The 23,357-nt window shown below is 48.5% G+C and overlaps 1 protein-coding gene across 2 annotated transcripts in view; it reads right to left on the reverse strand.

Annotated features, from left to right (window-relative positions):
- Positions 1-1,527: 1,527 nt before the first annotated feature.
- LOC115089182 overlaps positions 1,528-23,357 on the reverse strand; it is a 43,442-nt gene continuing 21,612 nt past the window's right edge. Inside the window, exon 2 of one of the 2 annotated variants that reach the window (XM_029597223.1) lies at positions 1,528-4,439. In XM_029597223.1, coding sequence (XP_029453083.1) covers positions 2,183-4,378 — 2,196 coding nt within the window. In that variant the 5' untranslated portion in view covers positions 4,379-4,439 and the 3' untranslated portion in view covers positions 1,528-2,182. Of the gene's footprint in view, positions 4,440-12,540; positions 13,597-23,357 lie in introns of those variants that run through there. The other variant, XR_003856021.1, reaches the window with a different exon arrangement.

Genomic DNA, 23,357 nt, shown 5'->3' on the forward strand with positions numbered 1-23,357 from the left:
AACATTTCTCTGGCGTCCCCTAGTGCGGACGCCAAAGACTGAGAACAAAAAAAAATAACAGATCCATAAACTGAGTGGTCAGAGCACTGGGCTGCAAACACGGGAAGCCAGGGCTCAGATCCTATTGCCATTCCCTGTGACCTTGGGCAAGTCACTTCCCTCCGCCCTGGCCCTGTGATTTCACCTGCACTGGGCCATGGGGGGGGGGGGGGGGGGGGGGGCGCCATTTCATCCTTCACCTCAGGCAGCAAACTGCCTTGAGCCACCCCTGAGGACCAGGCTCTATGCACCATAGTAAAATATAAAGCACAAACCCTACCATCTAAAAATCCTCTCGGAGCTGATCTCAAGCTGCGGGTGGGCTGGCATTAGCCCGGGGGTGGTGTCGCGACGAGGGGGCAGAGCATTTTAAAAACTGCCGCTGCTGTTTTGTACTGAATTTGCTGCTCAGCAGGGAGGCAGCGGCAAATCAACCAAGTACCGAGGCGACGGGTTCTCTACGACTGATGCCGGAGGTAAGATGAGCCAAAGAATTAACTCCTGCAACGGTTAGGCCGGGGTAGATGGCATTACAAAAAAGCAGCCCGGGCAAAACTGATGCCCGGACAAGGATATGGAAATCAGCTGCGTCGAATAACCGCTTCGTCCCGCGATGAACGCCCGGTTTATAGAATCCTGCTCGATCGACAGATTTAATACGAGCGCGAAAAGCCAAGTTTGAATCAACCCCAAAAGCCAAGGCCTTTAGTGCAGGGTAGAACAGGAAACCGGCATTAGCAATGAGAATGACCTTAGGGTGGAATTTGGACCGGTCCCTCTGAATCGAGATAAAGTTAATTTTATCCAGGTTTAATGCCAACTCTCTGAAAGGTAACCAGTCCCCAATGGTCCAAATGTCCAGGGTTTCAGTGGCTCCCCACGTATCCTGAACTGGAATAAAGAACTGGAGGTCATTGCATGGATTTTATAGCCTTCACAAAGGCAGGGAAGGGTCTTGCATATTGGGGTATGAGGGGGGCGTATGGAAAACGCCCTCAGACTACCTTAAAGGACCGGGCACAGCAGTCTCGCCCCCTGCAGGGAGTCCTGGGTGAAGGGAGGCGGCCCGGTCACCAGTGTATAAGACCTGAGGGCCTAGAGAGCTGATGGAGTCCCTGCGTATGTGAAGACCTGCCCTGTCTAAGGTTGATTAAGACTCTGTTTAAAGACTGCGTTGCCCGAGGTAAAGCGTTTATTTTCCGTTTGCGCTGCCTGTTTGAAATATGTGAATTGAAGGTCTGCTGCCAATTTGTTTTTCCACTGTAAATAAAGATGCACTTAAGCCACAGCCGGGGTCGACTTGTTTACCCTGGCTGTCACCAAGCTATGCACCGCTCGAGCTACGACACGGGACAGACCCTTTGCAGTACACGCATGAAGACACTTGATTTCCTACTGTAACCGTCTCTTTTTAGTCAGTAAGGAGGCCCAGACAACTGATCCGTAAAAAAAAAACTTTTATTGCCAGCAAGATGCAGCTAAGACAACGGCTTAGTACAACTGCATGCCACGCCCCCTTTGCAGCAAACCTTTATACACTTTACAGCTCTTATCTTTCACACATGCGTTCTGGTTTTGCTGAACAAACAATTTACAAACTGCTGAATAAGCAAAAGCTAGCGTGGTCTTCAGGAGGTGTAGCTTATTATCAGACTATTGTTTCGTCATTTTATTGACAGGTTAGACATTTGCAGCGGCGTTCGTATTAATACAATACAAATTATAATTCCAAAATGGAGTTACGTTTCACTAAATGTTAGTGCGTGAGTACGTCAGTACGTTACTACGTATTAGGTTCCGTTTGCGTTGCAAATGTTAGTGAATCAAGATGGCTGTGCGTTTCACTGCGGGGATGATGAGACGAGAAGCGTCTTCGCGGTGCAGTCTTCAAGGGTTCATGGAATCGAACTCCTTCATTCCCCCCTTTGATACTTCAACGTTGTTGAAAGGTAGAAGTATCATTAATAGTTGTTGAGTAACTGAAACGAGAAGCAAAAATTAATACATAATAGGTGTAAGGTGGACCCTAAGAGGTTGCCAGGTCGTTGGTTTCTTCACGGGTTTGAGACGGATGGACCCTATTGGTGTCACCCCCCTTTGTAGCCCGGCTTACCCTAGCAACCATGTGGTCCAGTGGGATCAGTTACAGTTTAGTGTCAAAATAATCATTTTCGTCATCAGAATCAAATGTGACATCAGAATCGGATGATTCTTCAGAAGTAGGGAAGGAGGAGATAGACACATACTTTTTGATCATCATGACATGAGCAGCTGCTCTGCGATCAGCTATGGTTTCAATCATGGATCGTAGATTTCTGAAAATGAGAGGTAAACAAAGAGGGAATAAAATGCAAGATAAAATAAAAAACAGCAGAGGGATAAGAATATCTTTCAGTCCTGGAATTGAAGTAAGCCAATTTGGTAAGGACCCCGTCCAGTCAAGGACACCGGTCCATGTCTGAACAGGAACATGGGCCAGACGGATCATCCGATCAGTGATCTCTTCGATGACTTTACTCTTATCATCAATCTGTAAACAACAATTAGAGAGATTAAATTTCCCACACACACCTCCTTCTTGAGCTAGGAGGTAGTCTAAAGCCAAACGGTTTTGGTATACAGCTGTGATGATTTTGGTGTTCTGCTTAGCAAGGATATTGAGAGCCAGTGCCGAATCATTGGTCAGGAGTTCCAACACTGCTTGCAGTCGGATGATGCGGTTTAACATATAAATTGGAGTTCTATATCCATAAGAGCCATCCTCAGCCCAAGTAGCAGGGCCATAATATTGTACAATTCGTTCAGGAGGCCACTCCTGATCTGACCAATCTCCAATAGAAACTTTTGTAGCTCTACGACGTTTACTTGGCTTTATAGGACTGTAGACAGGCACACCTAGGGTTTCTCCAGCGGTGATTGGTAAGAGGAAAAAACTTGGCCGAATGGTGGCCAAGAAACAGGTGCCGTACCAGTTGAGTGGTAACTGCTCATAAGCTCTTCGGCCACAAACAAAGTAGTATCCATCTGGAGCAGCGAAGAGAGTGGTGGGCACCCCAGCGGCAGTCCATGTTTTGTTTAAGGTTGATTCAGTCCACAGGGTCGTGGGCATAGTCAAATTCTCCGTTTGCCACCAAGTGAGTTTGGTTAAGTTGGCAGTGAGGACCCCTGTACATGGTGAATTACCAACAGAAGTGGTATAGATTCGGGAATGTTGTCGTGATATACATTGTCTGCCAATAACATCTGTTTGGAGAGCCCACTCGTATGGATGCGTCTTTCGTTTGTAAGATATAGTTGTGTTTAAGTGATTGAGGTCGGTTTGGAAGACCTCCTTGGCTTCCCACGGCCATTGCTCTCCTGTGTGTGTGCCTCCGCAGACAAAACAATTCTTAACTTCGAGAGAGAGAGCTATGTTCTCCGCCAGATTCACAAACATATTCTTCGCTTGATTTGAAAAGGTATGCTTCTTCAATTCTTCTGATGCGTGGGATATTTCATCAAAGAAGGATTGGTAACCAACCACAGTGGTCTGATGAATAACTGGTCGAGGCTTGTCTCTACGCTGGGTGATCGTGATGTAAGTCATTGGGTCTTTTCCAGTTCCGTCGATGCCAAATCCCCAAGTATCTTGCCAGGGGGAACCTTCACCTCGTATGGGCCATTGTATGGACACAATATTACCAGTTCCTGCCGTCAATCTGCCAATGCCGTGGCAACCATGATAGCCTCCTCCTGTGTAGTCACACACTAGAGCCCAACCCGACAAAATCAGGTCTCCCTGACACGGTATCCAACCGGATGGATTGGCGGCTCGGTTGTACGGGCAAAGGTACTTGTGGTTATGAACATAAGAGTTTTTCCAGGCTTGAGACCCGCAATGAAGTGCATTCGGATGTTTATCAATTGCTTCGCATGCGTCAAAGGTGATGGTAACGCTTGACCCACTTCCCATGAGAATTTTAGTTGAGTTGATGTAATATAGGATTCCCTTGCCTTCGGGAATTATAGTGGAAGTATAGCTCTTTGGCAATCCAGCAGTTAGGGTGATGTTGTAGTACTTTGGAGTTGTTGGCGTGTGACAAATGACTTTGTCACCCTCTAGACACCGGTGAAAAGACTGATATCCTTGAGTAGTATTTAGAGCGCATGCAGGTTGCGTTGCACAGGAAGTGGGTGGCTGAGATTGGTGTATGATGGTAGAGACAACCTGGAATCCATCTGGAGTTGTGGTACGGATTAATTTGATGCATTCTGAGCAATTTTTGCTTAGTGGTAAAATAAGTGAAGTAGTTGAGGAGCAGGAGATCAGTAGAATAACTTGTAGAAGACTATATCTCATGGCAGGAGAGATTTAGTAAACACCTTATGCGTTGCCTTGTTAGTAGTTCAGTTGATTGATTCTGAAAGGAAGAAAAATGTATAGGTTAGTACCGTTGTGGCAAAGTACTAGAGTCAAAGTCATTTACCCCGGATTAATTTGCTGTCTGTAGTGGGTGAACTTTAACTTGTTGTCCCCTATCCTGGAGACCTGCCAACTGGAGGCAGCAGGTTTCAAGCGGGTCCAGTGAATCCACGAAGGGCATCCAGAGACCTTGACAGCAGTAGGAGTAGTTAATAGCACTGTGTATGGACCCTTCCATCGTGGTTTGAGGAAATCTGATTCATCCCAGTCCTTCACCCATACAGAATCTCCAATTTGAAATGGATGGGTCGGAGTTAGCAAGACAATCGGTTCAATGTCACAGGTGTAATTCTGGATGGCAATGACTGTGTTATATAGCCCTTTGAGCTGGTTGTTAAGGGACAATTCCCCTTGTATCTGTAGTGATTCAGGAAAAGAAGGTAGAGGTGGAGGTCTTGCATACATCATTTCATATGGGGTAAGACCGGACCTTCTTGGACTACACCGTATATGCAGCAAGGCTAAGGGTAGGATATCTGGCCATTTGATCTTTGTCTCTTGGCATAGTTTAGCTATCTGATTTTTCAAAGTTCTATTAGCTCGTTCAACGGCTCCACTACTTTGTGGTCGCCATGCGCAGTGCAGATGCCATTTGATACCCAGAATTCGACTCAGCTGTTGGATAACTTCACTGGTGAAAGCTGGTCCATTGTCCGAGTTTATCTGCCTTGGTAATCCGTAGCGAGGTAAGATTTGGTGAAGTAGCATAGACACAACTTCTTTAGCAGTCTCAGTTCGTGTCGGTGTGGCTTCGATCCATCCAGTATAGGTACAGACAGCCACCAACATTGCTTTATATCCTTTAGATGGAGTCATGTGAGTAAAGTCGATTTGGCAAACTTGAAATGGTGTTGTCCCTCTTAGAATATGTCCAGGTATAGGACCAGGTCCGGTTCTAGGATTATTTCTTGCACATGTGATACACTGACTGATAGCATGCTTTGTTAATTGTACGATTTTGTTAATGTAGTACGTTTTTCCCAACAGTTTTATTAATGCATCTCGACCAAGGTGGGTTTTGTTGTGGGCTTCTTTGACAATAGTCCAAGCTAATGCTTCAGGTATCCATATTTTGTTATCTTGCAGTATCCACCAGCCATAACGGTTGTGGAACTTCTCAGACTGTGCCCACTCATTCTCTTCCGTTGAATAGGTAGGAGTTTCTGTTGGGAATTGTAGAAGTGGATAGGTTGTAGCTGAGGTGTATGGTATATGGGCACGGGCTGCTTCTTTCGCTGTTTTGTCTGCCCATTGGTTCCCTTTAGCCACGGGATCTGATTTTCCTGTGTGGGCTTTGCAATGCATAACAGCCACCTTTTGTGGTGCCCACACGGCATCTAGCAATTGATGTATTTCGGATGCATTGGCCAATTGCTTTCCTTCGGCGGTGAGGAATCCTCGCTCTTTGTAGAGGGCTCCATGTACTTGGATGGTGAGGAAAGCATATTTGGAATCTGTATAAATATTCACAGTCTGTCCTTCTGCCAATTGCAGAGCTCGAGTGAGAGCGATTAGTTCAGCTTTCTGTGCTGAGGTCCCGGGAGGTAGGGATTCAGCTTCAATGATGTCATCTTCAGAGACAACAGCATAACCAGCGACCCGAATTCCATCAATGACTTGGCTACTTCCATCAGTAAATAGAGTCCACGCTCCCTGCCAGGGTTGATCCCTCAGGTCGGGTCTACTGGAATGTATTGTAGTCATGACTTCTTCACAATCATGGGCAACTGGTTCAGGTGCCGGCATAAGAGTGGCCGGGTTCAAGTTTTTACTGTCTTGTATTTGAATTTCAGGCGTTTCACATAGCAAAGCTTGGTATTTTACAAGACGTGAGTTAGTCATCCACTTTGGTCCATGCGTTTCTAGCAATCCTTGAATGGTGTGAGGAGTTGTTACGTTCAGAGTTTGACCAAAAGTTAATTTGACTGCTTCTGGAATGAGTAAGCATGCAGCTGCAATGCTTCGAAGACAACCTGGCCATCCTTTTGCAACATTGTCCATTCCTTTTGACAGATATGCAACAGGTCGTTCCCATGAGCCTAGAGTTTGAGTCAATACCCCAATGGCCATTCCTTTCTTTTCATCGACGAATAGATGGAATGGTTTCATTACATCTGGTAACCCTAGAGCAGGGGGTTCAATCAAGGCATCTTTCAGTTGTTGTAAACTTGTCAGTTCTTGGGTTTCCCACTGAAAAGGCTGGGATTCTGCCTCCTTTCCCCGCAACTTGTCGTACAGGGACTGGGCAATGACAGCGTAGTTAGCAATCCACAGTCTACAGTAGCCTGCAGCTCCAAGGAACGCTCGGAGCTCCTTCTTGCAAGTGGGTACAGGTTGACCTCGTATTGAACTGGTACGGGATATTCCAAGACAGCGGGTACCTTCCCGAATTTGGAATCCCAAGTATTCTACTTCCAATTCACAAATTTGCGCCTTCTTTTTACTTGCACGGTATCCTTTTGAGTACAACGTCTTTAACAAGTGGAGTGTGGCTATAGCACATTCGTGATACGTGTCACGAAACAACAGAAGGTCATCCACATATTGTATGACTGGCCCATACGTGACTTGGTACATCTTCAAGTCTTTTGCCAGTTGCTCCCCGAACATCGTGGGTGAGTGCTTAAATCCTTGCAGTAAGCGAGTCCATGTGTACTGCTGCTTGATTCCAGTTTGTGCATTTTCCCATGTGAAGGCAAAGATCTTCTGGCATTCTTCAGCTACTGGAACGGAGAAGAAAGCATCCTTGAGGTCAATGACACTGTACCACTTGGATGTAGGGGAAACTTGAGCCAAGATTGAGTATGGATTGGGTACGAGAGCTACTAGATCTGCTACTTGATTGTTCACTTTCCGTAAATCTTGTACAGGTCGGTAGTCAGAAGAACCGGGTTTCTTTACGGGCAGCAAAGGGGTGTTCCAAGCAGATCGGATTCGCCTGAGAATACCCAAATCATACAGTCTTTGCAGATGTATCTGGATTCCTTGCCTGGCCATATATGGAATGGGGTATTGAGGTTGATTGATCACCTGTGCATTCTGTTTCATTTCGATCCATACTGGGTTGGCGTCGATGGCTACTCCTCCTGGATTTTGCTCGGACCATACTTTGGGCACGCTATCCATTAGCTGTCTTCGTTGTTCGTTCAGAGGAGTATTCACTTCATATCGATGTTGGGTGATTTGTTCGACAACGGGGAGATGTAGCCTCCATTCCTCTTGGAGTGGACAAATGAGAGAGACTGGATTATCGGCAAAGGATGCCTTGATTTCACCGGTGGGTTCAAATTGCAGGGTGGCTCTTAATTTACACAGGAGGTCTCTCCCTATCAGTGGTACTGGGCACCCTGGCACGTAAAGGAATTGATGGGACACTAATTGTCCTCCTACTGTAACCTGCCGTTTCTGGAGGAAGGGAGCGATTAGTGGTTTTCCAGAGGCTCCAACTATGGAGATATTTTTCGACGTAGGTATAGTGATGGCTGTGGTCATCACGGATCTTTGCGCTCCCGTGTCTAGCAATCCCTTAAATGTTTCAGCCCCAACTTTTATTTCCACCAGGGGGTCAATGGGAAGTGCTCCCCTGTCTAGTCATGCTTCACTATCTTCGCCGGAAGTTTCGCCCACGGTCATCTGCCATCCTGTTTCCTTAAGTTTGGACGGAGTATCTCCTTCCTGCTTTGCTTGCAGGGACTCCGGACACTCAGCTTTCCAATGTCCTTCTTGTTTACAATATGCACATTGATTGGTTCCCAATGGCATTCTTCCGCCTCTAAGCGATCCTCCTCTATTTGCTCGTCCTCTTGGCGGCCCTCTAGAGGGCGATCTGCCCCTTCCTTGGGGTCCGGGATACCCGTGATATTGCTTGGACGGGTTCCCGAAATTAGTTTCTTCCAACGCTGCGGCTAACAAACTGACACTTTCTCTTAACTTTCTAGTTTCTTTCTTTTCCTTCCTGTCTCCATCCGGTTCTCGGTTTACATAGACTTTATCGGCCATGGCTTTTAATTGGCTAATATTCATTCCCTCGAACCCTTCCTGTTTTTGCAACTTCCGGCGAATGTCTGGGTAAGACTGTCCAACGAAGCTCATTACTATAATGGGTTGATACTTGGGGTCCTCTGGATCAAATGGGCTGTATTGGCGATATGTATCCATTAATCGCTCCAAAAAGTTTCCAGGGGACTCGTCTTTCTTCTGCAGCACATCTTGGATTTTGCCCATGTTTACAATTTTCTGCTTTCCTTTCCTTAAGGCTTCAAGAAACGCGGTCTGATAGGCGGTGATTCGTTCCCGCCCTGCCGCGGTCTGGAAATCCCAGTTAGGATCTGCAGTCGGGGCTAAGTCCCTTACTACGTCTTCGGGACGTCCATCTGACCCGGCTCCTAATCGGGCTGCCTCTTCCATGTTTAATTGTATTTGTCGGCGTTCTTCAGTGGTAAAAAGAATGGAGGCTAGATGCCGAACGTCAGCCCAGTTGGGGTTGTGGGCTGCAAAAATGCCCCGTAAAAAGTCTATCATCTGTTCTGGCTTTTCAGCGTATGATGGCCCAAGCTGTTTCCAATTGAAAAGATCGCTAGATGTAAAAGGTATGTAAGTAAATAATTTTATCGTTTGCGTAGTGCGATGTTCGTTTTCTTCAGTCGGGACTACAGGAACTACAGTTGATGTTTCTCTAATTGGTAATTGCAAACTTGCTGCGGCTTGGGTTTTACTGCGAGTTCCGTCGGCCACGGACGGCTCGCTGCCGCTTTCTATCTTCGCGGTTGCCGCTTCAGGTGGTTCTTCATGAGCCGGTGCGACTCTAGGATCAGCTTGCGCATTGGAGGGGGCTTGAGGGTTTGGTGGCGTAGGATATGTGAGGGGACAACTAGGGGCATATGGTGGCGGCAAGATAATTTCAGCGTCGGGCACTGCTGCAGACGGCAGGGGTTTAATTTTTTTTTCTGGAGTCCGTGAACTCCCTTGTACTACAAATATGGCCGCCGCAGATGACGCATGCTCTTTAGGTTCCAATATGGCCGCCTTTCCCCTTCTCTTCCGGATTGAGGACTTCCTGTCCTCCATCTTGCGTACTTGAGTTATCATTACAAGGGCGGCTCCCTCTACTAGCTTTTTTGCCCACTTCGGAGGATTTTCAATAACTGCAATCCAAGCGGTTATGTACGGTATATCCTCAGGGCAGCCCGGATTCCCCTCTCGTATGACTATTTTCTGGACCCTTGTGGCCGTTTGGAAATTGAAAGTTCCTACTGGAGGCCAATTTACACACAAACTGGGCCACCTATGGGTGCATCGTTGAATCATTCCGGGCTTTGTACATTTATGTCCATCGAACACTTCACTATAGTGTTCCGTCATGACTTTTAATGGAGTCGAGCCGCCCCCTCCCATCAGGATAGAATTCACAGACAAAGAAGGGAAGGGAAGACGGATAGGTAAGGGGTCCGTATCCGTCAGACACAAAGGGTCACAATCGCCCCGACTAGGACGCGGTCAGCCCGGCCTAGAACTGCGAGGCCATTCACTCTCTTTCACACAACAAGAAACCTATTCCCACTAGCATATGCTTTACTTATTACTTGTACTTTTTCCTGTTCATGCGCGTGGTCTTCGGAACGGGGTTCCTACTAACACACTGCGTGGGGTGTGATCAAGGCCCCCTCGGTCCGCCGGGGATGGACCGGTTATTTCCTTAGCTAGCTATTCTTTACTTATTTCCATGTACCCATAATACTCGCCTGCAGGGGTCTTCCGATAGTCATGAAAGCCTTCTTCCCGAATCATCAACCCAGAGGTCCCAGCAGAATTTCTGTGGAACGGTCCCCTCAGAAACCTGATCGCTGAACTCAGCGGTGGCCACTCACCAGGTACGTCTGGGGGACTGCTCCGCCACCAAACTACCGGACCTTCTGGAGAGCTAAAATAGCGTCTCCGGGACCTCCTGGCTGGCTCGCCAATGTAACCGTCTCTTTTTAGTCAGTAAGGAGGCCCAGACAACTGATCCGTAAAGAAAAAACTTTTATTGCCAGCAAGATGCAGCTAAGACAACGGCTTAGTACAACTGCATGCCACGCCCCCTTTGCAGCAAACCTTTATACACTTTACAGCTCTTATCTTTCACACATGCGTTCTGGTTTTGCTGAACAAACAATTTAAAAACTGCTGAATAAGCAAAAGCTAGCGTGGTCTTCAGGAGGTGTAGCTTATTATCAGACTATTGTTTCGTCATTTTATTGACAGGTTAGACATTTGCAGCGGCGTTCATATTAATACAATACAAATTATAATTCCAAAATGGAGTTACGTTTCACTAAATGTTAGTGCGTGAGTACGTCAGTACGTTACTACGTATTAGGTTCCGTTTGCGTTGCAAATGTTAGTGAATCAAGATGGCTGTGCGTTTCACTGCGGGGATGATGAGACGAGAAGCGTCTTCGCGGTGCAGTCTTCAAGGGTTCATGGAATCGAACTCCTTCACTACTGGAAAAAATAACGCGCAAGGGACAGAGGCCTTCCAGGGCTGCGGTCTGGACAGGACTGGGATTTATGCTGCTACTTTTTGATTTAACAAAAAAAAAAAAAAAGCGCACCCACAGTCTCTCAGCAAAATTACTTGCATCAAACAGCAATTGTGTGGTATTATTGCCTGGATAATTTTCAAAGCTGCCTTTGAAAGTCTGCTTGGAAAATTGGTGTCATTGCTGAGGCTAACGCCTGTGATATTACAGCTTAACCCCCCTAGTATGGGGGAGGTGCTTGACTGAAGGGGCGCGGCCTCTTCCCGACGGCTCTCAGGAAAGGCTCATTAGGCACGCGCCGGCGTCTGGGGCACGCGCATGCGCAGAGGGAAGAGAGCCGGCTGGGCGGACGGTGCTTCCTCCGGGCGCTCTGCCCCTCCTCCGCTGCAGGCCACATCAGCCCTCCTACCCTCCAGTACAGGACCCCTCCCTGCACTTACCACCACCTGCCCCATGCTACTGGGACCTAATGGGACAGGCGCATTCCCCACTCACTCCTAACTTGCTGACGCTTTCTCAGGTCTCCTCGAAATGAACCGGTGAAAGGAAAAGATGCTGCCGCCTGACCGTACAAGTGAATGATAGGCAGGGCCTCCAGTCTCCTGTGTTTACGGGGCCAGTCCTGGTCAAATTGCCAATGGGAGACCAGGGGCTGAAGGGAAATGGCACGGGTTCCAGTGGTAGGAATGGCCATGTCAGCACCTCACTCCTCTCCCCCTCCTGATTGGGGATGGGAGGGGGTACAGTGGTATTGCAGTACCTTGGGCTCGGTGGTTCCAGCAATGGAGGAAGAGGAGGTGGCCCGAGGCAGTGCAATGCTGCTGCTCTCCTATCCCCCCCACCAAGGGAGGAGTAAATGAGGGGGAGAGGGAGGCAGGAAATAAACCAGTGAGGGGGAGCGGAAGGAGGAAGAATGAGAGGAAGGGAAATGAGCCAAGCAAAGTGAGGGGAGGGGGAGAAGGGAAGTGAATTGAAGGAAGAGAGAGAGGACTGAGGGATGGGTGGAAGAGCGAGTGAGCGGATCACGGGGGTGGGCTGGGGAGAAAACAATGACTGAGGGATTGTGGGGGAAGGAATGGGGAAATAGGAGTGGGTGTGGAGGATAAGTGGAGTGAGGAGGCTGGAGGGGGTACTGGGGTGTGGGGGATAAGGGAAAGAGGAGATGGGGTCTCTGGGGAGGTGAGGATGGATGAGAGGGGAAGGGTGGATGGGGGTGCATATGGGTAGGTGGGAAGGGAGGCAGTAAAATAACCAGGGGCAGAGAAAGGGTGGACGTGAGGGGGAGTGAGGCTGGATGCTCTTCCCCCCACCCCTACTATCTCAGGACCTCCACCCCCCACCTTTCTTCCTCCTTATTCCACCTCCACCCAATCTTCCATCCTTTTCCTCGATTCCTCTTCCTCTTCCCTCCCCTCTTCTCCCCTCGCCTCAATCCTCCTCCATTCTTTATCCCTCCACCCCTTCTTCATTTCCCTCTTCCAAGATCTCCTCTCTCCCAGTTCCCCTCCTTCCTCCCTAGCCTCCCTTTCCCTCTAAAAAAGAACAAAATATGTCAGAAAATGGCTTTATTTTTATAAAGTAAAACAACAAAATGATGCAAACTTGCCGCATAATTGATGCAGAATTTTGAAAAATCTGCAGGAAATCAGAGGGGGGGGGAGGGGAGAGAGGGGGGGTCTGATAATAGAATGCATGAGTGAAAGGGGAGGGGAAGAGGGGGTTTGATGCATGAGCAGTGATAAGAGGGTGAATCTGTTATCTGGGATGGCTCTGCTTCCTCACTCGCCACCTTCTTATCACACAGCAAATCCCATTAGCTTTACAAAGGATCACAGTCTGGGACCTCAGGCCCAGGTCACCGAGAGTTTATGTAGTGATCAGGAGTTAGGACGGCTCTGCTCTATCATAAGTGTATGGTGAAGGCTCTGCTTCCCTGGGCAGATAATGTCAAAAGGATGGGGGAGACCGGGAGGATCCTGCCTCCCTCCTCCAGGGCCGCAAACCGGTCTGGGGGGTTCAAGAGAGCCCGAACGAATGGGCGGGAGGCGCAGATGCCCACAGCTGAGGCGATGCATGTAACCAGGTCTCTCAGGCCTGTCGAGCGGGGATATCCTGAAAAGCCGGGATCGGTTTATGGGCCCCCCCCCCCCCCCCCCAGGACCGTGGCCTTGGAAAAGGCTCGAGTGAAGGCAGCTTTGTGGCTCAGGCATCAAAAAAAAGCTCGGTGTGTACAAGGGCAAAAAGGAAAGGAATGAGAGAAGAGAGGCCAACTCTGCAACCCCATCGCCTGCAGCTTTCGCCCGAGTCATCTGCGTCGTTCCTGACGTCAGACTGCAGGGCTGCTGGCTCAGCCTTTCCTCCTCCCCAGGAGTAACCGGTGCATCCCTTCTGCAAGCTGCTCCCCTCCCGTCGCCGCATGGCTTGCTCTGGCAGGCGCCTCGAACTTCTGCCCTTTACGCAGCTTTCGTAACGAACACCTCTCTGACACCGCGCACGCTTCTTCTGCCCCATGTGAAGCTGGCGGCTCCTTGCGTTCCTTTTTGTGTTTGATTAACACGGATGCCCTCGAGTTCACTGGAGGAAGGCAGAACAGCAAAACGGAAAAAGAAATAAATCAGGACAAACCTGCGAACTGCAGATTAAAAAACAGTCAAGGAGAGAGGAAGGGATGGCAACCGCGCAATGAACAACTAAGTGAACGTGACTGGCTGGTGCTGCAGGGATCCGTCCCCGGACCGGTTCTTTTCAACATTTTCACGCAGCAGGGCTATCGGGGGAAAGTTTGCCTTTCTGCAGATTATTATACCCAAATCTGCAACAGTGTAGACTCTCATAAAGGTGTGGAAAACATGAGGAATGATCTAAAAGTCTGCCAGCTGAGAATTATTCATGTATTTATATTTTAGCTTTTTATATTCCGCCTTTCAGCATTTCAAAGTGTACATCAAAGGGGGTTACATTCAGATACTGGAGGGCTTACAATCTAATGCTGTACCTCAGTCAAGGAAGGGTAAAGTGACTTATCCAAGGTCACAAGGAGTGACAGCGGGATAATTAATGCTAAAAAAAAAATGCAGAATTATATATTTGGGCTCCAAAATCCCAAGGGAGCGATAAGGTTTGGGGGGTGAAATTCTTCTGTTCACAAAACAAGACTAAGACCTGGAGATGATCATGTCTGGTGACAGGGGCGGCTCAAGGCAATCTGCTGCCCGAGGCGAGGGATGAGATGGCAGAGCACAGGTCAAATCATTGAGAAGGTCATGGGGGGGGGGGCAGAGGGTCCCACTTGGAGTCCGGCCCTTCCGGTGATTGGAAACGCGACAGACGGGGGGAAGGAAGGGTCAGAATTCCCACAGAAATGGCAGACGGTGCGTCACGGGTGATATTTCTTGGAAGCCTGGCAGCCCTGCTACACTCCCAGGAGCCCTACAACCTGCCTCCCACATCTCCGCAGCATCTGCCCCCTGGAGAAGTGGGAAATGGGTGAGTGAGGGGAGGGTCTGTGATGTGTGTGGCGCACTCTCTCCAGGTCGGTGCAAGGATATCAGGTGCACTAGGTGAACTTTACACACTCACCCTCACCACACACAATTAAAAGCTGTGAATTTATAGTAACAGACTGCACATGAAAAAAGATATTCATTGTTGCGGTTCTGGCCGCGAGCACCGCGGCCAGGCCCTTAACCCCGGGTTCTCGGACCCGCTCCCGCTTCCAGAGGCCTGGTTGGCGGCGTCCCCGCTGGGGCTGTGCTGCTGCGAGCCCTCCTATGGACGCCCGGCCCCTAGGCGCGCGTGTGCGGGCCACTTGGGCGCTTCTCTAGGCCGTTTCCCGCCAGTGGTGACTCCGCCCAACTTCTGACGTCAGACGCCGCGGCCTTGATAAGCCGGCCGCGGCCATCCAGTCTTTGCCTTGCAACGGGTTAGCCTCCCGGTTTCCTGTTGCGCTGTGCCCCGGAGTGACTCGCCTTGCTTCGTCGCTCCGTTCCTGCTACAGTACCTGCCTGGTTCCTGCTTGCTACAGTCCCAGCCTGCCTGCTACAGTTCCTGCCTGGTTCCAGTACCCGAGTCTTGCCTCAGTTCCTGCCTGGTTCCAGTACCCGAGTCTTGCTACAGTTCCTGCCTGGTTCCAGTACCCGAGTCCTGCTACAGCTCCTGCCTGGTTCCAGTACCCGAGTCTTGCTACAGTTCCTGCCTGGTTCCAGTACCCGAGTCTTGCCTCAGTTCCTGCCTGGTTCCAGTACCCGAGTCTTGCCTCAGTTCCTGCCTGGTTCCAGTACCCGAGTCTTGCTACAGTTCCTGCCTGGTTCCTGCCTGCCTGCTACTGTTCCTGCCTGGTTTCAGTACCCGAATCCTGCTACAGTACCTGCCTAGTTCCTGCCTGCCTGCTACAGTTCCTGCCTGGTTCCAGAACCCAAGCCCTGTTACAGTACTGATCTACTGCCTTGTCTGGTTCCAGTTACCTGTCCTGATCCACAACCCGCCTAAGTCCCAGCGGCTGGGCCCCTACGGGCTCGGCTTCGGCTTCCAAGGGTGAAACCACCTAAGTCCCAGCGGTTGGGCTCCTAAGGGCTCCTCCCGGGGGAGCACCAGCTTCCAGGGTGAAGAGCATCTACGTCCTGCCTGAACATCTGCCTCCCGGCCTGCCGTTCATTAGAGACATTGACCATCTATTCCCAGTCTCCAGCAGGTCGGCCCAAGGGTCCACTAAACAGAGACTCCCATAACAATTCATAGCTTTCAGAGGTAAAAATATCACAGCATCATGTATATTAATTTTACATGCACTGCACTGGTAGCAACCAGAGAACCCTGCAAAAAAGACATTTGTTATTAGCCCTATTGTAAAATACACTTGATGTGGGCTTAGCCCTCAGAATAACAATGATAATATTATAATAAACCTATTATGATATATTTCATGTTTATATTGTAATCTGCTTAGTACAATATATTTGTTATAAGCGGCCTAGAAATATTTTAAATAAATAAACCTCCCATACTAAAACAGCACTAAATGCCAGCACTCAAGTAGAAACCAGCAAAAGAAACACTTTTGCTGGTTTCATTACCCTATGAGCACTGCTTTCCTTGATGCAAAAAGCCTCTCAATTTTATGCTCACGGTCACCCAGTCCTTAGAGGGAATACTTATTAGTGCTTATTAGATTATTAGCATGCACACAAACCTTCTCACATACACACACTTGCATATTCACTCTCACACTCTCATCTGTACACGCTCATTCTCACAAACACACACACACTCACTCTCATGCCTCTCAGTCACTCCCCAGGCTCACGCACACTCACTCAGTTCTCCTCCTCTTCCACACACACACTCATCTCAGTAACTGCAAACCCTTTGCTGCCAAACACTTTGAGAAATAACACAAACCCCTGCAAAAAAAAAAAAAAAGAGACCTAGAACCTTGCCATACCACACCATATCAGCACTATCACAGGACTCAGCCTTATCTATGACACGGCGGCAATGCAAATATTATACCATGCCCTAGAACACTAATACACCACCTACTGCTCCAAAGCCCCACAGAAAAGCTACATGCCAGTAGCCATACTGCACCTCAGTCACACATGCAGAACACAGAGAGATCCTTACCCAATACAGAATAAGAGAAACAGAAACAGGCAGACAAAAATAAAATGGAAAGCCCAAGGAACCAGACTCTGAACAGTGGAATACTGAAGAAAGAACAAGATACAAATATGTAATGCACATTCCCAAAGAGAACATATGCCAATCACTAAACATTCAAAATATTTTTTTTTCACCTTTGCTATGGGATCTTATTTCTCTAATTGGTTGATCCCAGGCTTTTTTTTTTCCCCATGTTCCCTTTCTGGGTCTTTTCCCAATTCCTTTTACAGGATCTTTTTTTTATTTTCTGTTTCTTTTCTACCTGTCTTCTTCCCTTCCTCCCTCAAACACACACTCAAGTGCTCATTCTCACACACTGTGTCTCTCAAATGCTCTCACACACATACAGGCTCCCACTCTCACATGCTGTGGCTTACACACGGCTCTCACTTTCATATGCTATCTCTCTCTTTCATACACACCAGTTCTCTCACATGTTGTCTCTCTCACATATAGGCTCTCACTCTCACATGCTCTCTCAAACAAACACATGCTGTCTCTCTTACACACACACATGCACTCACGCTCACTGGCTTCCTCACACACACACACACACACCCAGGCAAGCTCCCATTCATTCTCTCACACATACACCCAGGCAAGCTCCCACAAACTCCCAGGCAGGCACCCATTCATCCTCACATACACAAACATATATATTGAGAGACCTCCAGGCAGGAGCCCATTTTCACACAGACCCACAGGTAGGCACCCATTCATCTTTCTCTTTCTCTCTCTCTCACACATACACACAAACACACAGATTGACAGGCCCCCAGGCAGGAACCCATTCATCTCTCACACACACACACACACGCACACACACTGCAGGCAGGCACCCAATTCATCTCTGTCACACACACACATACACACACAGATTGTCAGACTCCCAGGCAGGTAGGCACCCATTCATCTCACACATACACACACTGCAGGCAGGCACCCAATTCATCTCTGTCACACACACACACAAACACACAGAGTGACAGACTCCCAGGCAGGCAGGCACCCATTCATCACACACACACACACACACTGCAGGCAGGCTCCCAATTCATCTCTGTCACACACACTCACAAACACACAGATTGACAGACTCCCAGGCAGGCAGGCACCCATTCATCACACACACACACACATTGACAGACTCCCAGGCAGGCAGGCACCCAATTCATCTCTGTCACACACACAAACACACAGAGTGACAGACTCCCAGGCAGGCAGGCAGGCACCCATTCATCTCTCTCACACACACACACACACACACACACACTGCAGGCAGGCACCCAATTCATCTCTGTCACACAAACACACAGATTGACAGACTCCCAGGCAGGCAGGCACCCATTCATCTCACACACACACACACACACACACACACACACAGATTGTCAGACTCCCAGGCAGGTAGGCACCCATTCATCTCACACACACATACACACACACACACTGCAGGCAGGCATCCAATTCATCTCTGTCACACACACACAAACACACAGAGTGACAGACTCCCAGGCAGGCAGGCACCCATTCATCTCACACACACACATACACACACACTGCAGGCATAAGAGATCGCTCCCGGACCCCCGCTGGACCCCCAGGGACTTTTGGCCAGCTTGGGGGGGCAAAATGGCGCCGGCCGTACGGCAACACGATTCGACTGCAGGAGGTCGTTCCGGACACCCGCTGGACTTTTGGCAAGTCTTGTGGGGGTCAGGAGGCCCCCCCAAGCTGGCCAAAAGTCCCTGGGGGTCCAGCGGGGGTCCGGTAGAGCGATTTCCTTCGCTCCTGACGTCGAGGGACAAAAAACAAAATGGCGCCGGCGCTACCTTTGACCTGTCAAATGACAGGGCAAAGGTAGCGCCGGCGCCATTTCTACAACGCACCGCAGGCCCGAGAGTAAAAGATCACACCGAGACCCCCGCTCTGGACCCCAGGTAATTTAAGGCATTTTGGGGGGGTTCGGGAGGGTGGGGGATTTATTTTAAAGGGTCGGGGTGGGTTTTAGGGCTGTTTTAGTGTGCCGGTTTTCCCGCCCTCCCCCGATTTACACGAAATTTACAAAAACAAAACCACGACGATCCGATTCCCTCCACCCCCCCCAGCCGAAATCGATCGTTAAGACGATCGATCACACGATTCACATCTCTAATACACACACAGATACCCCCCAGGCAAGCTCCCATTTATACACATACTTAAGGAAGCCCCTTTTTCGTTTTGCCGGGAGCCTCTCCCACTCTGCTGCCACTGTCATTGCACTGCATAGCTGTTGGTGAGGAGCCAATCGCTGCTACTGGCATTGAAGCCTGTACTGCTGCTTCCTCTGTGCAGGCCCCGCGATATTAAAAATCTGCGGGGCTAGCACTTCCTTCATGGTGATCTTGTGCATCGTGAGATCAGCATAAAGAAAGTGCTACTCTCGCACGTTTCTAATACTGCGGGGCATCCGAAGCTTCGGACCGTGGTGGGATGAGCTTCTTACTGCGCGGGGGTAGAAAAGTTGTGAGCGACCTCCAGTTGTGCGCAGTTTAGAGGGAACATTGGCAGGCAGTGTGAGGCGGATGCCACAGCGGCGTTCTAAGAGAGGCATTTTTTGCCGCCTCAAAATTCTGCCACCTGAAGCGGCCGCCTCACCCTGCCTCATTATAGAACCGCCCCTGCCTGGTGATCTCAAGGTGGCCAAAGAGGAGATTAAGGCTATAGCACTGGAAGAGGAATGGTCAGCAGAAAAAGGGAGGTAATATTGCCCCTGTAGAGGTCCCTGGTGAGACCTCACTGGGAATACTGAGTACAGTTCTGGAGACCCCACCTTCCAGAGGATATAAACAGGATGGAGTCGCTCCAGAGGGGGCTACTAAAATGGGCAGTGGTCTTCATTCTAAAGCTTATGGGGATGGACTTAAAGATCTAAACATGTACCTTAGAGAAACGATGGGATAGGGGAGACAGGATAGAGACATTTAAATACCTCCAAGGTTTTAAATGCTCAGGAAGTGGCAAACTTTCACCAGAAAGGAGACTCTGGAACAAAGGGTCAGGGGATGAGGGTGAAAGGAGGTAGACTCAGGAAATATTTCTATATAGAGAGGGTGTTGGATGTATAGGACAGTCTCCCAGTGGAGGTGCTGGAGACAAGGACAGTTTCTGAATTTAAGAAAGCAGAGGACAAGCCCAGGGGATCTCTGAGGGAGTGGTAGGGTTTGTAGTGGATGGGCAGACTGGATGGGCCCTCTGGTCTTTTTCTGCCATTTTGTTTCTATGTTTCCACGGAGAAGCTGATTCGGAGTTGGTGTCACAAGGCTGTTTGCAGTAAATTGCTGCGGGGACCTTATCAAGTTATTTTAAAACTCATGCTATATTAGGATGGTAAAATTGTTTAACAACGTCCTCTTTGCCCCCAATGAAAAAAAAAAAAAAACCCACTAAGAAAGACTTAAGGACAGAGATATCATCTAAACTGCCCTAATCAATGACATAAAATGCAAGTTTTTAGAACCATGAAGGTCCCACATTAAGGGTTGGAAACTGAGACTAATCTGTAATTGTGACTGTGAACTATATGGAATGTTTCATTTCAATAGTATAACAGGTTGATAAATTTGGTTTCAAAATATATATCAGAAATGACATCGTAGAATACGCACGTTTCATTCCTCCTATAGGGCTCGGGAGTCACAAGTTAGTGAATGAACTATAAAAGTCTAATCGTGAGTAACCCAACTCACTGACCCGCAGCACGGTCTATCCCAAGCCCAGTATTTCAAGAGAAGTAAATAGGTTCCTCACAGGGCTATCCCGCCGTCCATTCAGAAGATAGCAGTGGTCCTGGTCCCATTCCTACTGATCTCCAAAGTGCCAGAACTAACACTCCAGCCATTTCGATGTCCAGAGTAACTCCTGTCTTCCAAAAATCACGTCTGACCCCACATCATGTTCCCCTGGGGAGAGGGAGGACTGCTCGTCACTGGCAATACAAAGTTGTATTTTGTCATTGCTCCTTTGTTTATATAAACCTACGGGCCTGGCTTCTGTCAATTCAAAAGTCTGTGGAGCCAAGTGGAAAACTCACGAACAGAAGCTAAGAGGAAGGTGCTCAATATTTCTATCCTCAGTTGCAATAAACTGCAACTCGTCTGTTTATTGTTTTCATGGAAGGTCTGTAGCTCAACGCTTCCAGGGGTGAGTAGCCATGAACGCACAGTACCCTGTCACATCAGGAAACAAGCAAGGGTACGCGGAGTTACAGAATACTTGGGAGTCTGCAGAGCACGGATACACAGGAGGTAGGAAACACCGCGGAAGGCGACAATCTATCAGGAGGAGGAGAAGATGGGGCCAAAAGAAGGCGACAGCAAAGAAAAGTCTGGGCAAGAGAGAGAGAGAGGACTCTCACAAAGGAAAGGAGAGTGGCTAGGGTAGCCATTACCGATGGTTCTGAAGCTGGACAACTCTCTCCCTAGGCATCGTGGCATGCTGTGACAGAATCAGGCCATAAATCTGTCGCAGCAAAGACCAACGAACACGGGCTTGTAAAGCTGGATTTTATTCAGACTGTGAAAGTCTGCACTGCGAAACTAAGGCTGCAGGGTTCAGAAGTGTAGCCCAGTCAGGAAAGCTCAGAAAATGATCGTTTTCCAGGTTTGGAACAGCAGAGAGGGGTCCCGTGCAATGACTTAAAGGATTTACTGCTGAAGACGTGACCAGAAACCAGAAGGACACGGCTTTTGATTTCTGTGCTGGCAGAACATCCTGTCAAAAAAATGACGGGAAAGCACCTCACTCCTCTTGCACCCCACTCCCCATTTCCATAACACCTCCTCTGCCCACAGTCCCATACTACCACCACCACCACCACCGGACCCACACATCCGTCTGAGGCCCTCTCCTCTTACCCCCACAATGCACGGTGCTCCGGGGGGGAAGGAGTAATGGGGAACTGCTCCTGCCCTGACGGCTCGCTCTCTTCCACATGCACCAAAGCAGGGAGCACAACTGCCCTTTATCTATTTGGATCCTTCTTTCTCCACAAAGAGATCGTGGGTTAGGAATCTCCCCGCTGCTCCCCTCTAGAATACGCTGGGTGAGCTCACAGGCTCTGCTTACAGCAGTTTTCAGCCCTGCCCTGCTCCCCAAGGGCAGACAGTGTACAGTGCAAGACATTTATTTATGCAATAAAAAATCTTTTATCACCTTTTCAAAAGGTAACCAAAGTCAATTTACAATAAAACATAAAAAAACAATAACAATTAAAACAGCTATGTAACAGACAAGTACATAATGACACAATGATATATCCTGCCTAGGAGAAAAGGGCTTTTTGGATAATGTAAAGCTTGATACTGAATATATTCATGAAAAACAATGAGGTCGATATTCAAAAGCCATTTAGATGGATAACTGAAAAGTTATCCATCTAAATGACTACCTGACAATATTCATCACCGTATGTAGCCAAATTCTAGCCCCGTAATTAGTTATGTAGCTAGAATTTAGCCCCATAAGTTGGGAACGTTCTGGGTAGCAGGTGGGAGGCATTTCTTGGTGGAGCAGAGTTAGCCACATAAGTTATGCAGCTAACTGGTTGGGCCTTAGAGCTGTAACAGAGTTAGCCAGTTAGACTTATATATATTTAACAGTGCGACCTCGCCACTGAATATACCCTGCTAGTTATCCAGATATATTAATCCACCCTATTAGCCGAGCCGCACAGCGGCTGAAAACAGACCCCCTAATAATATTAATAATAATAATAATAATAATAATAATGTTTATTTATTTCACGCTTCACTGTTGAAATGGTACAGCGGTTATAATACATATCTAAACCACACATAATAAAAATCCAAGAGTTATTTCATCCACCTATAAATCACAAAACATATTAAAAACATCCCAGGATTTCATCGGATTTTCTCATCGTCCATCTGCAGAGAAAACAGTTTATCATACCTAGCACCACATCAAGAGTCTCCCCCCAGCCTCGGCTAGCTCACACACACATCCCAGATTACAATGTACAACACACCTCTCATGTCTAATTATAGTAATTCATCCATTTTTTCCATAGACATCATTATTACAATATATTCCACCAACCCAGCTTACCTTGTCCACCCGACACTCTCTGGTTAGTCTGCATAGCTAAAAAAAAAGCTTATCTGGCAATTACCAGATAGCAGGGTCATTCTGGATAATGCCTGCCCAAAAAAACAGCTCTTCAATCTCTGCCTAAGAGCTACAGTGCTTTGTGTTAGACGTAAGGACTTTCGTAGAGTCCACTGCATCTAGTTCTGCAATCCTGCTCCAATGTTACGGCTTGTACCAGCTGTGATGGATGGCATGGGTGTGAGCCCTTGTTGCTGTGGCGTACTTGACACAGCCTTGTAGGCGAACCTACAAGGCCTACGCCAACAGCTGGTGAATGCACCCTATAGTGGGACAGGCTGGAGCTTCACCTATACCAGCCTCCTCCCCGCAGGTTGAGCCCTTGGGTTCTGGAAGACAGCAGGGCTTAGGTGGATCCCTAGGCGGTCTGGTAAGCAAGAGTCCAAGGGCACGCCAGGGTCAGGACAGGCAGCAGACTGGAGTCAGAGACAGGCCAAGGTCAGGGCAGACTGCGAACAAAGGTGGTTCAGGTTCAGGCAAGAGGGCAGGAACAGGTGGCAGGC

This window comes from Rhinatrema bivittatum, chromosome 4 (genome assembly GCF_901001135.1).
Source record: "Rhinatrema bivittatum chromosome 4, aRhiBiv1.1, whole genome shotgun sequence".
In the NCBI taxonomy this organism is placed as follows: domain Eukaryota; kingdom Metazoa; phylum Chordata; class Amphibia; order Gymnophiona; family Rhinatrematidae; genus Rhinatrema; species Rhinatrema bivittatum.